The following is a 17,747-nucleotide window of genomic DNA, read 5'->3' on the forward strand; positions in this document are numbered from 1 at the left end:
GACTTGCGGAAGTAGGGCTACTCTCGAAAGCCTGGACACCTCCCTGGATTTTGGGGGGAAATATCTATGCTTTGAAATGAAAAGAAACATCACCTGCCTACTTTATTCTCCTCAGAACACACCCTGGATATAAATCTGGGGTAGTGATGGTTGATCTTCAAAGTAGTCTTGGAGGACTCTGATTCTCCATCCCAGAGAGATGGAGAATGTGTATGTGTCGGGTGGGGTGGGGGGGACTCCACAGCTAGGATACTTTGACTAGCATAAGAGAGCTTTCGCTGCTAGTTAGGGGCTCCTCCTGGGAATGATTCTCACTAGAAAGGAAGTCACAGAGCAAGGAAGGAGGAAGTGGTGATAGAATTTGGTATATTAATTCTGGAGGGAAAGTGATCAATAATGGTGAGATTAGTTCTTGTAAAGAACCTCCTTTAAACACTTCTTTCTCTTGCTCAGGCATCTTTAAATGTTTGCTTATGTAGGGCTAACAACAATAATTGTTATAATAACGGCTTCCAGGTATTGAGCCCTTAGTCCTCTGCCAAGTGGCTCACATTCATTGTCTGATCTTCACTGCCACCTTTTAAGAGAGGTCCCATTTTTGTCATCCTTATTTTGCAGATAAAGGAAACTAAACCTCAGAGAGGTTAAGTGACGTGTCCAGTATCATTCAGAAAGAAGTGGAACTACAATCCGAAGCACACTTTTAAAAAGCTTGATGATCGGTCCCTCCCATAATCTGCCTTTTCTCTCTTTCACAGGCCTCTCTCCTCCTGCTCTGCTATACAGGTTTTCTGCTACAGGCAAAATGCTCTGTTTCCTTCCTCTAAACCCATTTGTTTCTTTTCCAATTATGTACTGAACTGCCTTTTCTGGCTCTGCCAGAGTTTTAAGTCAAGACCAAATTTTCCAGAGTCCGGCTCAAATCCATCTCTTAAGTCATTTCTCTGTCAAAAAGCAAGACTTTACTGAGGCATCATTGGCATATGATAAACTGCACATGTTTAACATCCAGTTTGCTAAATTTTGATACCTATAAGTACTATGTAAACATCACCACACCAAAAATATGAACATATAAATCACCCCTCAGTTTCCTAGTGCAGAAAAGTAATCCTTTTTGCCCCCTTCCTTTGTCCCCATTCCTGTCCTCAGGTGACCACTGATTTGCTTTATGTCATTAGTTTGCATTTTCTAGACTTTTGTATAAATAGAACCATATAGTATGTATTCTTTTAACTGGCTTCTTTAATATAACATAAGTATTTTGAGATTCATTCATATTTTTGCACCTATTAGCCCTTTTTTGGGGAGTGGGGGTGGGTAATATTCTGTTGTATAGCTAGGCGATAATTGTTAATTCATTTACCTGTTGATGGGCACTTGGGTTGTTTTTAGTCCTTCCTCCACTTTTTAGTGTACTCCTACTTTGTGGTTCTGCAGAAGAAGCCAATAAACTTTCTGCCCTTAGAAGGAACTCAGATGGGAAAGATGAGACATATACAAATATCTATTGTATTCAACTGGGAAAGTGTTAAGATTTCACCTTGATTCTTCTAGGCTGAGAACTGCTATCGTCCGTCCAATATTCTGCTATGAGAGTGATCTATAGCGCAGATCCGATCTCATTCCCCCCCCCTCCCGCCCTCACAAAACTCCAGTGGCCTGTTGCACGCCCCAGCTTGGCTTTCAGAAGAAAAAACAAATTGCTGATGTGAAACTCCATCAGCTGTTCTTTAACCATATTTGGGTTTCACCATTTGGTTTGCAGAGTCCTGTGCCTTTAGGAGGGACATAATATGGCCCTTCAGTGATTCTGACACAGAAGTAGGCCTAAGGGGCAGCGCTGTCTGACCCCTAACTGAAAGACTGCTCTCGTGACTAGGGAGAGTAGGATTAACTGACGATTTAATATTTATAATTGAAAATCTGTACCTTCTTTTATAAATATCTCTTAAGTATCTGTTAATAGTATTAAGTTCTATAAGAAAGTCACAAGGGCCATTACCTCTTAGACTGTGCAGCACTATTAGGTCTGGTCTCATTAATCCATTGCTTCATTCAATAATCTAGCCAGGTGCGGCAGTGCACACCTGTGATTTCAGCTCCTAGGAAGCTGAGGCAGAAGGATCGTATTTGAGGCCAACCTGGGTAACTTAGCTAGATCCTGCCTTAAAAATAAAAGATAAAAAAAACAAGAAAGGGGATTGTGGCTCAGCAGTAGAGCGCTTGCCTAGCATGGGCAGGACCCGGGTTCGATATTCAGTACCACATAAAAATAAAAGGCATTGTGTTGTGTCCATCTAAAAAACAACAACAACAACAACAACGATATTCTCTCTGTCTTAAAAAAACAAAACAAAAAACAAAACAAAAAAAAAAAACAAGAAGGGCTGGGAGTGTGGCTCAGTGGTAAAGTGCCCTTGAGTTCAATTTCCAGTAATCTGCCCCCCCACAACCAAAAAAAGTCAGTAAAGTTTATGTGGGCAATGGGATTAATGATCATTAAAAAAAAAAAAAGATCCTAGTGCTGTGAGAATACCTTTAATGAAAATAACATACTTCTAAGTATCTATCCTAGTACCTGGCACCTAATAGACCCTCAATACATTTTAGTTAATTCTGAAGAATAGCTTTAAAAGCTTCAACAATGCAAACTACAATCAACTTAAACGAAGGGCATCAATAACAACAACAACAACTCCCAAAGTCCCTGGGGTCTATGAGCTGACCCCTAGTTCTGACATTGGGACTTCACTATTCTCAGTCCTACTAAAAAAAAAAAAAAAAATCACTTAAAGTCATGAGCCACTGCTGTACGGAAGGTGTTCTCCAGAGTGACTTTCTTAACTAGTCAACGTCACTAATGAGGCCTACGTCACAGGTTTGGTCATCAGACAGGCCAAGAGAGCCAGGTGGGTGGCAGAGGAATGTGAAACCAGGTCGTAGAGATGCGAGTTGATAACCAACCCCAGGAGAGTTAATGTGGTTCTTGAGCAAGTCAAGGGCAATGTTTTGAGAGGGTTACTCTGACTGAGAAGCGCAGGATAGAATGAAGAAGGAGACCACAGGAAACTAGAAATCTGTGGGGAGGCCATTGTGACTCATAATTCGGTCTCAGACAGGAATAGAGACTGCAGGAAGAAAGAAGATATTAAAAAGCCATGGTTTGCATGAAGGAGGCAAAAGAGCTATGTTCGTTTTCTATTGCCATGTAAAAAATTTACCACAGGTTTAGTGGCTTAAGATAATAATTTCTCTCTCTCCCTTTCTCTCACACACACACCTACACACACACACACACACACACACACACACACACACACTGGGCATTGAACCCAGAGTCACTTTACCGTTGAGTTATAGCCCTAGTTCTTGTTCATTTTTTATTTTGAGGCAGGGTCTCACTAAGTTGCCCAGGCTGGTCTCAAACTTGGAATCCTCCTGCTTCAGCCTCCCGAGTCACTGGGATTATAGGTGGTATGTCCCCTCTGCCCAGCTGACAATACTAATGTATTATCCCATAGTTTCTGTTGGTCTGGGCAAGGCATAATTGAAGTCTTTTCATAGGACTGAAATCCAGATGTCCACTGAAACATGGGGCCTTCTTGCACTTCATGCAGGTTGCTGGCAGACCATAGTTCCTTGTGGTTGTAGGTTTGAGACCTTCTGTTGTCGAGGTGGCCCTCTCCACAGGCAGGTTAAACATGCATATTTGCTTCTAAAGGCCAGCACCACATATTCCCGTTGCTTCAGTGATTTAATTCACTGAGGATACCTGACCAAGGGTGTGCCTTTTTATTAGCTCAAAGTGAACAAATTAAGGTCTTAATTACACCTGCAAAATCCCTTCAATTTTGTTGTTCATATGTATGTGTGTGTGTGTAGATATGTGCTATGCATATATTTATTTTATTTTATCTTATCTTTTGGTATTGAACCCAATTACTACACCCCCAGTACTTGAGACAGGGCTCACTGAGTTTTGTTGAGGCTGGACTTGAACTCCCGATCCTCCTGCATCAGTCTCCTGAGTCACTGGGATTATAGGCGTGCATCACCATTGCTGAGCTGTCGTCATTGTCTTCTCCTTCTCCTTCTCTCCTTCTCCTTGTCTCTCTCTCTCTCTCTCTCTCTCTCATTGGATGCAAAGCACTGGCTCTGCTTCTACTCAAAGGCCAAAGGCTCCCAGAGGTCAGCAATCACGAGGTCCGTCCTAGAATTCTTCTACTGCAGGAACAAAAAGAATTATCTGGATTTAAGTCAGACACTTTTCTGTGATTTAAATTAACTTTAAATTAAGGAGTAAAAAGAAAAAAAAATCCTCAGGCATTGAAAGCCTTCAATGTGCCAAGTGCTATAAACAACATTTTGAATCCTCAGAGCAATCCCTGAAAGGTCAAAGTTAGGATTCTTATTTTACAGTGGAGAATACTGAGGTTCAAACACGTCAAATCCCTTGGGAATTTCCTTCTTGTACCTCACATTGTTTCTGAACAACTCTCCAAGGTAAATGTTATCCCCATTTCACAAAGGAAGAAACTGATATCTATACAGTTTAAATAACCTGGTATTCTCTGATCACCCTGATGCTCCTGACTTTTACTAGAATATAAGCCTAATCTTTTCAAATCAGAAGTAATCTGAGGATCTATCAATATGTTTGCCATATAGAAACATAGAATATCACTGGTGCTGGAAAATTCAGAGATCATCTGGTCTACTAAATTTCCTTATTATATGTTTTCTTTCTGATTTCAGGATAAAACCTTTTTCTGCTTTTCGGTCTCCATCAGATCCCTACGTGGTGCAGACGTTCCTCAGAAACCTGTCTTTGGGGCCCTCTCTTCAGAAGCGGGTCCCAGGACCTCTAGAGCTTTGTCTAGCTCCCTGGGCAGGTGGGAGAAGCCGGCTGATCTCTAGCTCTGCCTGGAAGACAGTGCCACTTGTCATTTGCCAGCTCTGACCCAGCGTGGTCTGAAGTCAGATCTTCAGCGGCTCCCGCTAAGAGAAAAGAGGGGCTGGGGCTGTAGCTCAGTGGTAGAATGCTTGCCTCACACAGGTGAGGCACATAAAAATGAAGACATTGTGTCCATAAAAAATATATACTATTAAAAAAAAAGAGCTGGGGTTGTGGCTCAGCAGTGCTTGCCCAGCATGTGTGAGGCACTGGGTTTGATCCTCAGCACCACATAAAAATAAATAAATAAAATAAAGGTATTGTGTCCAACTACAACTAAAAAAAATATTAGAGAGAAGAGAGAGAGAGAGAGCGAGAGAGAGAGAGAGAGAGAGAGAGAGAGAGGGAGAGAGAGGGAGGGAGGGAGAGGGAGGAGGAGAAGGAATTTGGACTCACAGAGACGCAGGGAAGAAGATAGTGTGAATATGGAGACAGACATTGGAGTTACTCTGCTACAAACTGAGGAGTCAATAGGAACTGAAAGAGGTGAGGATAGATTATCCCCTTAAGCCTTTGGAGGGAGCATGGTAACTTGATTTTAGACTTCTGGTCTCCCAAACTGTAAAAGAATAAATCCATATTGGTTTAAGCTGCCAAATTTGAGGTAATTTGTTAACAGCAGTCCTAGGGAACTAACAAGGCATCCTTATAGAAGTCTGGCTGTGAACTTTCCTCAAGAACACAAAGAGGTTGCCACTGTTCCTACAAATCCACAATGAAGTCAGCCTGTTGGCCTTCCTGCCCAGGATGAACTCAGAGCCCATAGGAAGTTCATGTTTGGGAGGTCAACAATTGTCTAGGAAAGTTCAGTCCTATTTGCAAAGATACGAGATGCCTTAGGCAATTTTGGGCTGAGCCAGTTAGGGAGTCTGATCAGGACAATGAAGGATTCAATCTGCAGTCAGGAAAGAATCACTGCCGACCCTGAGTCTCCTATTATTGTTCTCTTGTTGTAGGGACAAAGGAGGCAAGGCGCCAAAGACAGCAGGAAACAGTTTTATTTGGCTGCAGCCAGGTTCAGAGGGCACAGCTTTTGCTGTAATCAATCAATCCCCTGAACCCCGAGTTCAGGGAGTTTCAGAGTTTTATACCCAGTGTGTAAGGGGAGGGGCTCAGAAGTCCACAGTCTGCAGAAGTTCACATAAAAGCAGCTTTTTCTTTCACTGTTCTGGGCAAGTTAACTCTTCAAGGACCACACCTGAGAAGGGGAGAGCTTCTTCTCCCCTTTCTTTCCTCCCCTGCCAGCTGTTACCATGGAGCCCAGTTGTAACTTATCTTAAAAATGTAGACATCTCTGTGAAGCCCAGCTCAAGGCCAGAGGCCTTGTTTCCACATTTCTACAAACTACTATACTGGATACATTTATGAAAAACTAGTAAGGGGTGTCCAGCACCTGGAGTACTGGTATCTTCCTGGCCAGTGGCCAAGTAAACAGGGTGACATGAAAATAGGAATTTTATCTACATTGGACTCTTTTTTGCAGAGACTCTTTTGCTGACCTAAAGTCAGCCACGGTGAAGAGGGCTTCTCTGTGGAGAAGGGGGGGGGGGGGCACTTCACTCTTTTTCTCTTCTGCTGCCACCTCCTTCCCCTTTCTCCCTCCTGCCTTCCAAATACACTTTGTACCTGCCACACTTATATCCCCTCATCCCCCATTAAAAGGAACTACTGTCTTGTGAGAATAAGGGTGGCATTTTAGGGGCTGGGGCTCAGTGGTGGAGATGTTGCCTGGCATGCATGAGGCACTGGGTTCAACCCCCAGCACCACACAGAAAATTAGCAAATAGAATAAAGGTTTTGTGTACACCTATGACTAAAAAAGTATTTTTTTTAAAAAAAGAATGGCATATTAGTTTTCTACTGTTGCTTTAGTAAATCATCACAAACTTAGTGGTTTAAAACAACTCAAATTTGCTGGGCATAGTGGTGAACACCCAGAATCCCAATGACTAAGGAGGCTGACGCAGGATGGATTGCAAATTTGGGGGTTGGCTTCAGCAATTTAGTGAGACCCTGCCTCAAAATAAAAAATAAAAAGGGCTGTGAATATAGCTGAGTGGTTAAATGCCCCTGGGTTAAATCCTCAGTACTGGAGAAAAAACAAAAACAAAAAAACCAACAAAAACTAAAACAATTCAAATTTATTCTTTTAGTTTTGAAGGTTAGAAGCCCCAGATGAGTCCTACAGGGCTAAACCCTGTATCTGAAGGACTGGTTCCTTCCGCAAGGTCCAGAGGGAGAGTATGTTCTTTGACTCTTCAGCTTCTAGAAACTGCTGGCAGGTTTTGGCTCCTGCGTACATTAGTCCAATCTCTGCTTCTGTCAACCCAGCACCTTCTCCCTCATCGATCCTCTTGCCTTCTAATAAAAGCTTTGTGATCACATTTAGGGTCTATTCTGATGATACAGTATAAGCTCCCCATCTTGAGGATTTCTTCACGTCTGCAAAGTCCCTTTGCTGCATAATGCAACATTCACAAAGTCCAAAGACTGGGCCATGAATCTCTTCTGGGGGCTGGGGGGTGTCCATTATTCAGTCTACCAAAGAATGCACCCCTCCTAAAGCATCTGCCTTCAAGCACTGAGTCCATTGAGGGCTGCTAGTGGGGAACTGTGCCCTCAGCTAAGGCCACATAAACAGGTTAACGGTGAGCTTTAGTCCTCTGTGGACAAGGGATACACCTCAGGCAGCTATCTGCTTTCCCCTGGGGCCAATATGGAGGAAATTCCTTCAGAGCACAGGCCAAACTTGCTTCTGGTCTGTAAATTCTGGAGAGCATGGAAGGGGATGGGGGATTGCATTCTTTTGAGTGACAATTCAGAGGCTAGTGGAACTAGGTCCCTCATCAGGTGTTTCCTGACGAGTGTATTCTAGGCACTCTCAGGATGTGTTAGGATGCTGATCTACGGAGATGAACAAAGTGAAATATTCACCCTGAAAGAACTCAGAATCTACCAGGAAGGATAAATTAATTCTGGGAGAAGCTGTTAAAACAGAGGAGAAGGTATACTTGGTAGAACTGAGGAGGCTGGGGTTGTAGCTTAGTGGTAGAGCACTTGCGTAGCACATGTGAGGCACTGGGTTGTGTCACAACATACGACTAAACCAGTCAGGGTCACTCCAAGTGAATTTGGGGACTAAATAAAGACACAGACACGGAAAGTACCTTTTCTTTGGGTTCAGTGACCGCTCCTCAGCCGCAGCTCCCGCAAGCGGGGCAAGGCAGGCAAGGAAGAGATGGAGGAGTGTGTGCTGAACCCTTTTATCGGAGAGAAGCCATTCAAGCGAGGCAGAAGCCTGGACAAAAAAAAAAGATTTTGCCAAGGCATAATTGGGAATTGCAGGTACATTATGAAGGGTGAGAAACTTGTGCAGTGAGGGGAATAGCTCATGAACATCGACTCAAAAGCCAGGAGAAGTCTACAATTTAGGGGTGGTGAGGATATTTACCTTTATGATTTTGTCTTAATTTTTCTGAATAATTAGTAAGTGTAATTTTTTTTCTATTGTTCACTTTGGATTAGACACTGTGCTTGTCACTTTATGGGAATTGTTAAAGAAACGATGTCTGGAGATACCACCACCAGGCAGATATCATTCTCTCCACAGACGAGGACCTGAGGCCTGGTAGGACCAAGCATCCACCAGTCATGCAGGTAGTGAGAGGCGGAGCTAGGACTCTGGCCAAGCTTGGGACCTTGTCCTTAGTTTCTGCTTTTCTGTGCTACAACGTGTGGGTGTAGATTTCATTATGAAGGTACAGAATAGAGAACATGGAAAGATTTTAAAGCACAGAAGTGACAAACTCATCCCTGGCACCAGGAGGTTTTTCTCTCCTAGATGTAGTGAGGTCAGGTGAGGATGGGTAAGTGGGTAGAGAAGTGTCACTTGAAGCCACAAGGCCCTTAAACCTATGCATTGTGTACCTCCTGTCACTTCACTTCTGAGCTTCCAACATGAGCTGTTCACTTGCTGCTTTCTGCTTACATATATGAACTTTGGAGTCCTGCAGTAAGTATGGAATCCCTAGCCCCATCATTTAATAGTTGTGGGGATCTTGGGCAAAAATACTCAAACCTTCCCCGTCTGTAAAATGGGGATTATAAAACATCTGCCTACTCGGTCAGGTTATCATGATGATTAAAAGAGATAAAAGATATAAAGCATTATCAGGGCTGAGGATGTAGCTCAGTGGTAATGCTTGCCTAGCATGCACGATATCCTGGGTTCAATCCCCAGAACAAAAATAGATATACAGAAAGATAAAGTCAAGCTGGGTATGGTGGTGCACACCTGTAATCCCAGCAACTTGGGAGGCTGAGGCAGGAGGATCATAGGTTTAAGGCCAGACTCAGCAACTTAGTGAGACCCTGTCTCAAAATTAAAAATAAAAAGTGCTGGGGATGCTCAGTGGTTAAGTTACCCTGGTTTCAATCTCTGGTACCAAAAAAAAAAAAAAAAAAAGAACATGTTATTTTTTTAAAAAAAAATTTTTTTAGTTTTAGGTGGACACAATATCTTTATTTTACATTTATGTGGTGCTGAGGATGGAACCCAGTGCCTCGTGCATGCCAGGCGAGCGCTCTACCACTGAGCCACAACCCCAGCCCCATAAGTTTTCTTACTTCTGAACTTCAATGCACAATATGGCCCTCTGCCTCCTTGGGATATACTCTCTCCTGGTGGTCCTCATCCCTTTCCAGTTATCCTTTCTGCTTCCTGGCATTCTCCTCATCTACCATCTCACATCAATGCTCCTGTTTGCCCAGGATGTCAGCCTCAGTCTTTTTTTCTCTGAGACCTCTGGCTAGATCTCATCCAATTCCCTGCCTTCTGTTATCTGTACAGGGCTTGCCCACAAACAGGTCCAGCTGAATCTCCTTATTTTATAGATTAATATTCCTAACTCCCAGTGGGTGTGTCCTCCTGAATTTCAACAGGGACTTTATGCATCTTTTTTTTTAAGATGCATAAAGGGGTACTGGGAATTGAACACAGGGACACTTAACCACTGAGACACATCCAAGCTCCTTTTCATATATTATTTATAGACAGGTTCTCACAGAGTTGCTTAGGGTCTTGCCAAGTTGCTGAGGCTGGCTTTGAACTTGTGATCCTCCTGCCTCAGCCTCCCGAGCCTCTGGGATCACAGGTGTGCACCACTGCACCCAGCTCTTCATGCATCTTCTTGGTTTTAAAAGCAGTTTCTTTCCCCTGCATTCCCCACCTCAGTATAATCTACTGCTATCTCCTAGCTGCTAAGGCTAGAAGCTCCTTCTTCTTTCTTCTCCAAATGCCTAAATCATCAAATCTTATTGAGTCAATCTTTTGTAACTCCCTCAAATTCACCACTTCATCTGTCTACTACTACCACTACCTTAGCTGAGGCCACCTTCAGCTCTATCAAAAACTCAGCTACAATTCAATTTACAGTACCAATTCTATGGTAGATTTTCTGGAAGCAGGCCTATAGCTGGAGAATTTTCAAGAGGCTGTGAATTGCTTTTTGCTTGATTTTCTTTAAGACTATTCTGAAAGTAGAAAACTCCTTATGTACCTGAAATGTTAGAATTTTTATCCAAACATTTTTTAACATTTAAAAAAATGGGTAATACTTTGCCCTAGATTCTCCAACCAATAAAAACATTCCAAAAAAGTTTTATTAGGCCTAGGAAGTTTGGCCTTCAAAGAACAGTAGAATTGTCATCTTTGCCCTATTACCAGAAATGCTGTCACTAAACTGCGTGTGAAAGGCACTGGTGAATTCCTCATAGCCCTCCCAGACCATAGTGAGGACTAGATTGGGTAGCCTGGCTCTGTTGGGCAAATGCCCAAGACGGCTGCCCAAAAAGCCAGCAGTGTCCTAACAAGGCCTGGCCCCAGGCTGGGTGAGGGGGAGTGGTGGGTCAGCTGCTCTTCCTCCTAAGTGGGTGCATGCAGCTATCTGCACCGCCTTTGTTTCCTTCTCTTATGGAGCCACGGGGAGAGTCTGTGGAGCTCTTTCATGGTAAAGCCCAGAGCCTGTGTTATGTGGCAGTCTTGGGAGAAAACATGAGGCCAAGGCCTGTTCTCAAAGGCTCACTTTTGACAGGAAACCAGAAAAGATTAAGCATGAAGGGCTTCCATTGTCTCATACCAGCCAAGAAAGGACAGGCCTGGGCTAGCCAGTGTTCCTGTCTCTGACTTCTGTCATCAGGCCCCTTACAGACCCTGTGAGCACTCACTACTGTCACAGCATAAAGGGCAGCAGTAGCCAGAAAAGCGAGAAGGGTAAAGGCAAGGCATGTTTCTTTCTACTAAGTTAGGGACCTGTGAGCTACCTTAACCATGACATGTACCGGCTGTCCTCAAATCCCAGAACCACAGGGGGTCTTGGGTGTCTTTAGCATTTTAAGTTGGTTGGCATCTTGCTTTTAAATCTGCCTTAGTTTCAGTTCAGAGTAAATGATTCTTGGGGTGGAAAGGCCCTGACATGGAATGTCAGGCCACTAAATGGCTCTACCACACTGGAAAGTTATTCACCCTCTGAGAACTTTGGGCTGCATTTTTGAAAGCAAATTTCAATGATTGAGATGCTGAGTATAAAGATGCTGTTGCTACACATTTTAAGTCATTGCTGCTTCTGCCTATAATTGAGTACAGGTCCCAAAGATCCCATCACTCTAGACAGTGAGGCCCTAAAAAGAGACCATGGGGCCTAAATTAATTTGTTGGGGTTATAGTCCATTTTCTGTTGCTATAACAAAATACCTGGGGTTGGGTTCTTTATAAAGTTGTTTGAGTCACGATTCTGGTGGCTGGAGGGCCCAAACGATCTGGTACTGGCCTTCTGGCAGTGTCATAATATTGTGGAGAAGCAGAAAAGGAATCAGCCACATGCAGAAGGGCCAAATATGTGGGATGGCTTCACTAAATTTTATAACCAGCTCTTGCTAGAACTAATTCAATGAGACTAACATTAATTCCTTCTGAGAAGTTAATGACCTAATTATCTGAAGGGATGATTAACGAACTAATTATCTTATACAAGGCCCTACCCCTTAAAGTTTCCACCTCCTCTCAACATGTCCATATTGGGTCCAATATGAACCTTTGGAGGACAGAACTTCCCGCAAGTGAAACTTTGGGAGACATATCTCAAACTATCCAGACCACGGCAGGCCACCACAACAAAGTACTGCAGACTAGGGGGTTAAACCCTGGAAACTTATCTTGTCCCTGTTCTGGAGGCTGGAAGTTCAAAATCACAATGTATTGGGAAGTTTGGTTTCTTCTTAGCCTCCCTCCTTGGCTTATAGATCGCCACCTCACATACCTGGTCATCCCTTTGTGTTCTAACCCTCTCTTCCTATAAAGACACAAGTCATTCTGTATTGGGCCTACGTTTAATGACCATTTTAACTTAATCATTTCTTTAAAGGCTCTCTCTCAAAATACTGTCACATTATGAGGTATTGTGGGTGGGGCTTCAAGATACAAATAACAGGAGGGTGGGTAGGTGCATAATTCAGCCCACAACAGTGCCTGTTCTGAAAATCCCTGCAAGACTAAGGACTGAAACCTGGGGACTTCCCATTACGAGAGGCCACAGGCCCCCCGTTCTTTTTGTTTCACACTCCTTCCGAAAGGCAAAGTTTTCAAAAATGTTTCTGCTCATTTCTTCTCCCCTCTGTGAAGTCTCATGAATCTTATGTTTTACCTATCAACTGTGTTGAGACAAAACAACACAGAAACACTGGTTTTAAATAAACAGTGATCAAGAGGGTACAGATCTGCAAAGTCCCAGCTCACTGCTCTAGTTGAACAGGACCAGTCCTGACTTCCACTCACTTGGCGCAGGAATTCTTTCTTGAGCTAATTCATTCCTGTCCTCACAGCTTGTGGGGCTTGCAGTTGCCATCAGGGGAGGCGAGAGGGAGATGTTCTGTCTTCCATTGGTTCAATGCTGCCCAGTAGCTTGAACTTCGAGGGCTTTGGGCTGGATAATTCTCAAATATCTACACAGAACTCATCTGTTTCTCAGGATGTCTTCCAGGAAGAGTCCCATGCTGTGGACAAAAGCAAGAACAATACCACCAGGATCTAGCTCTCAGAGAGTGGCCTGGGTTATGGAGGCTGGTGAGGCCCAGGTCTACCATTCATTTGCTGCTGCACAATTGTACCCAGGCCAGGAAAACAGCACTGGGTGAGTTTATAGGATATCAGCAAGACATCAGATCCTTTCTTCACCTCTGCTTCATTCCTACCTGGAATTGCCCGTGTCATTATTTGGCCTAGTAGAATTGGGATTTCCGCCCCCATTGGTATATAAATAAAATTTTATCCATCTAAGGGAAAACCAATATTCACTTAAGGCTGCTGAATCTACATTGTGTTTATTTTACTCGATACCTTTAAAAGGTATCGAGTAAAATTATAGCCAGGAATATACATAAGGAATACAGATTAATAATATAGTAACAAAAGTTAAAAAAAAAAAAAAGCAATCTTTTAGGAGTCCTATAATTTACTTGAACATACAGAAAATCAATACCACCTCTATTGTTATAGGCAAATGTATGCAAACAGTATCAATCTGTACAACTTAAAAAAAATTAATCTGAAGTTGTAACAAGCTGTATAAAAATTGAAATTATCCTTCAGTTCTTCCAAAAGCTTTACAAAAATCAGTGATGTACCTGCCATTTGGCAGTGTCCTTTACTTGTTGCCCAATCACATTTCCTCTAAACCCAATGAAAACGTCAGCAGGAGGACAGGCTTCCATATCTGTAGCTACATCTCTAATCATGATTATTTTCTTGAAGTAGAAATTTTCTTTTAAAAATTTAGTATTTTTCCTTTCCCACCAGATTGGACTGTTGGCTGTGTCATCAAAACCTGTGTATTCCTATTAAAGTAGAATTTCAGCCTATTGGCAGATCTATTGGTTGCTGGCATACTGAGCTTTGAAGTAACATGCTCTACAATACTTCCAAAGCCATCAGATATTGGGAAAATCTGAACGTTTCATATTTGTAGGCAACTTACCATCTACCTTTGTGTGTGTGTGTGTCAGATGGGGCAGTGGTGCTCTGAGAGCCTTGGCACCTGCTTCCTGGAGGGCTGGATCAGTGCTAAGTCCTCAGTGAGAACAACTTTGAAGGCAATAACCCACCTAGGCTTGTCATTTCTGACACTAAACTCCACAGAATTTGGCCAGCTTATCAATTTCTTCTTCTTGGATAACTGTGATATCAACATCAAAACACACTACATCAGTGGGTGCACTATGCCTGTAATCACAGGGGTTTGGGAGGCTGAGGCAGGAGGATTGCAAGTTCAAAGCCAAAGTCAGCACTTTAGCAAGGCCCTGAGCAACTTAGCAAGACCCCATCTCAAAAAAAAAAAAAAAAAAAAAAAAAAAAAAAAAAAAAAAGACCTGAGGATTGAGGATGTGGCTCAGTGATTAAACAACCCTGGGTTCAATCCCGGGTACCAAGAAACAATCATCATACTGCACCAGATGAACAGAAAGAGGGAGACAATCCTTGGAAGAATTTCCTCATTTCTCCAATGCTGGATTCCTATAAGCCAGTGTGCTTTTCTTCCTGCTCCTTTCCTGAGTGAAACTGCAGCATAAAGTTCTGATTACACATTAAAAAGATCTATGTGTTCTTTAAGAGCCAGCGTCACTGTAGCGTCTGGGCGCATCCCCAGCCCCTTGCTCCTGTGGGTGCAACTCTTGGGCTTCGGGGCGGGCTCAAATGTTGAGGTAGGTGATTAGGATAGGAAAGCAGGGCCCTTACCAAAAGCCCTTACATCTGTTGATACTTGAGGCAACTCACACCAGCTTTGCACGTGCTTCCCAGACTGCAAGCAATAGACCTCAGCTTGGCAGAGCCACGCTGGCATAAGACCGGGCTCCAAAGGGGTTCACTGAGCCCGCATTAGGGTTTTGAAGAAAATTAAGATGGGGGACGGATCAACTGATGTCCAGCAAAAATCCGGAAGAGGTCCGAACAAAGTACTGCTGAAAATTCAAAGGGGTTAACACGCACATACCTCAGGTGTGCCCAGGAACATTTAACAAGACTTGGACGCGGGAGATGAGGCACCATATGATACTGAACAGAGCATCAGTTGTCCGACACACGAAGCACCACTACACCCAACACTAGTGGGTGAAGGTACCACGCAAGTGGCCAGGGACTCACTCGACTCGCAGCTTTATCACCAGTATCCCCAACTCCAGCGAGCATAAGTCTGGAAAGAGCTTAGGGGCGACTTCCCAGAGGACAGGGAGGACATTGCCGGCGGGTCGGGTGGGGCCGAGAGGTCGCAGGCAAGGGCCAGGGCAGCCCAGCCCAAGCCGGCCCTGCGGACCGCGAATCCCTAGCGTCCCCTACTGACTCCACCGCGGGATAAGGTCGCTCGTGCCCCTCCTCCCGCCCTGGGCGACACTATCGCCGAAGGCTGCCGGTTGCTAAGAGGGTTCCCGGGAGAGGCGAACCGAGGGGAGCGTTAGGCTGCGACCGTCCTAGGGCGGTGCGCGCCGCACAAGAAATGAACCGGGCGTGCGGTAAGGCTGGCAGGGCTCTTCGCCCGCTGTGCGACCTTCTCCTTTCCTTCCCTTCCCTCCCACCCCCTCGTCCCGGAGGACGACACCACCGCCTGGAGAGCGGAGGAAGAGCGGTGCAGCTCCTTCCGAGTGCCGCCGTGGGTGGCTCTGAAAAGAGCCTTTGGATGCGATGGAACCTCGAGCCGGGCGAGCGCCTTACTTCTTAAGCCCGCTCCCCGCGGATGCGGCGCGCCAGCTGGATGTCCTTGGGCATGATGGTGACGCGCTTGGCGTGGATGGCGCACAGGTTGGTGTCCTCGAACAGCCCCACCAGGTAGGCCTCGCTGGCCTCCTGCAGCGCCATGACGGCCGAGCTCTGGAAGCGCAGGTCGGTCTTGAAGTCCTGCGCGATCTCGCGCACCAGCCGCTGGAAGGGCAGCTTGCGGATCAGCAGCTCGGTGGACTTCTGGTAGCGCCGGATCTCGCGCAGCGCCACGGTGCCGGGCCGGTAGCGGTGGGGCTTCTTGACGCCGCCGGTGGCCGGCGCGCTCTTGCGGGCCGCCTTGGTGGCCAGCTGCTTCCGCGGGGCCTTGCCACCGGTCGACTTGCGCGCGGTCTGCTTCGTACGGGCCATGGCGGACGGAGGCACTAGCTCTGCGGCGCGGCGGCAGGGACAGTGACCTGCTGCCCGCCCGCCGCCGCAGTCTTTATAGGCACAGTCTTTTCCCGATTGGGCGGGGAGAAATTGAAAAGTCCCGCGCAGGCCGTCCGTTGGCTGTGACGTCACCCGCACCAGCCTCCGCGGTTGGCTCGGGCGGGATCCTGCCTCCCCGAGCGCCCCCCGCCCCCTCCGCCCCCTCCGCGGCCTCGCCTCCCCCGTCCGCTCTGCCCACCTCGTCTTCTTTCCCTCGCTCTCGCTGCGTGGACGTCGTCTTGGGTCGCTGCTCCGTCCGTCCGATGGTTCCTTCCCTCTTCGGCCCTTCGTCCCCTTGGAGCACGCTGCCCGCGACGCCCTCCTCCTTACGCTTTGTCGAGCCTCAACTTTTACTTGACCCCCGTCCCCGAACGCCTAGTCCCGCCTCCCTCCCGCTCCCGGGTGGCTTCGGGGCGGATCGTTGGTGCTTCTCGGGTGGGAGGGTTGAGTCCTCTCCGGGGCGCCAGATTCCGCCTCTGGAGGCCTAGGCGGGTAGCTCCGTCGCTACTTAGAAGTCAACGAGGCCAGCTCAGTGAGGAGGCCAAGGCGACCCGGGCCCGCCGCGCTCGCCTGCAGCAGACAGGGCTGGCGCTGGTGACTACGTCCCCCTAGGGACTACCGGGCCTCCTTTGGGGGACGGGGGGGTCCCTCAAGAGGCCGAGAGAACGTGTGGGGTGGGGAGTGGTGTCACATACTGGTGGGAGCCACCGCCGCGGCGTTAGCGTTACTGACCCGGGCTGCCCGCGGCGCGCAGTGTCCGGTCCCCGCCGTGCTGGGCTCCAAGATTCACGGCCCACCCGGCAAGGGCCGGCAGAGGTTACAGGCTCAAGCCTCGGAGAGAACGGCCGGGAGCACAAGGCGAAGGGCTCTCCCCGCGCTCGCCAGTCGGTCCGCTCCGGGTCCGCCGCTTACTACGCGGCGGGGGCGGTTACTGTAACAACTCCTTTCACTTGAGGGTGTGGGTGGCTCTGAAAAGAGCCTTTGATTTCACAGGCACCCCCTTCGGGGCGCGCGGGCTGGAGTGGGCGGCTACCGGACGCCTGCCCCACTTCACTTCCCCTTTGCCTTGTGGTGACTCTCCGTCTTCTTCGGGAGCAACACGGCCTGGATGTTGGGCAGGACGCCGCCCTGGGCGATGGTCACTTTGCCCAGCAGCTTGTTCAGCTCCTCGTCGTTGCGGATGGCCAGCTGGAGGTGGCGGGGGATGATGCGCGTCTTCTTGTTGTCACGGGCCGCGTTGCCAGCCAGCTCCAGGATCTCGGCGGTCAGGTACTCGAGCACCGCCGCCATGTAGACGGGCGCGCCGGCCCCCACCCGCTCGGCGTAGTTGCCCTTGCGCAGCAGGCGGTGCACCCGGCCCACCGGGAACTGGAGGCCAGCGCGCGAAGAGCGCGACTTGGCCTTGGCGCGGGCCTTGCCTCCCTGCTTGCCACGGCCGGACATGACAGCGACAGTCTACACAACCACCTCCCGCCTGACCACCCGGAAAGTCGCGGCAAACGGCGCCGCTTCACCCTTTTATAGGCAGAACGGCGATTGTCCATGGTGTGCTCTCAT

General features: G+C 46.9%; 2 protein-coding genes and 1 pseudogene across 2 annotated transcripts; all 3 read right to left on the bottom strand.

Annotated features, from left to right (window-relative positions):
- Nucleotides 1-7,083: 7,083 nt before the first annotated feature.
- On the bottom strand, nucleotides 7,084-17,679 carry LOC114082592 (histone H2A type 2-A). The gene is made up of 2 exons (XM_071618483.1): nucleotides 16,390-17,679; nucleotides 7,084-13,006 (listed from the first exon to the last, which is right to left on the bottom strand). The coding sequence occupies exon 1, from the start codon at nucleotides 17,631-17,633 to the stop codon at nucleotides 17,241-17,243; it is 393 nt and encodes a 130-aa protein (XP_071474584.1). The 5' UTR covers nucleotides 17,634-17,679; the 3' UTR covers nucleotides 7,084-13,006; nucleotides 16,390-17,240.
- LOC114106655 (phosphoserine phosphatase pseudogene) lies at nucleotides 13,591-14,317 on the bottom strand (annotated as a pseudogene).
- LOC139707499 (histone H3) lies at nucleotides 15,656-16,317 on the bottom strand. Its single transcript, XM_071618823.1, has one exon. The coding sequence runs from the start codon at nucleotides 16,128-16,130 to the stop codon at nucleotides 15,720-15,722; it is 411 nt and encodes a 136-aa protein (XP_071474924.1). The 5' UTR covers nucleotides 16,131-16,317; the 3' UTR covers nucleotides 15,656-15,719.
- Nucleotides 17,680-17,747: the final 68 nt, after the last annotated feature.

This window comes from Marmota flaviventris, chromosome 10, assembly GCF_047511675.1.
Source record: "Marmota flaviventris isolate mMarFla1 chromosome 10, mMarFla1.hap1, whole genome shotgun sequence".
NCBI classification, from domain to species: Eukaryota; Metazoa; Chordata; class Mammalia; order Rodentia; family Sciuridae; genus Marmota; species Marmota flaviventris.

Excerpts from the sequence above, each read along its gene's own strand:
- LOC114082592 (XM_071618483.1), bottom strand. The coding sequence starts at position 17,633 with ATGTCCGGCCGTGGCAAGCAGGGAGGCAAGGCCCGCGCCAAGGCCAAG.
- LOC139707499 (XM_071618823.1), bottom strand. The coding sequence starts at position 16,130 with ATGGCCCGTACGAAGCAGACCGCGCGCAAGTCGACCGGTGGCAAGGCC.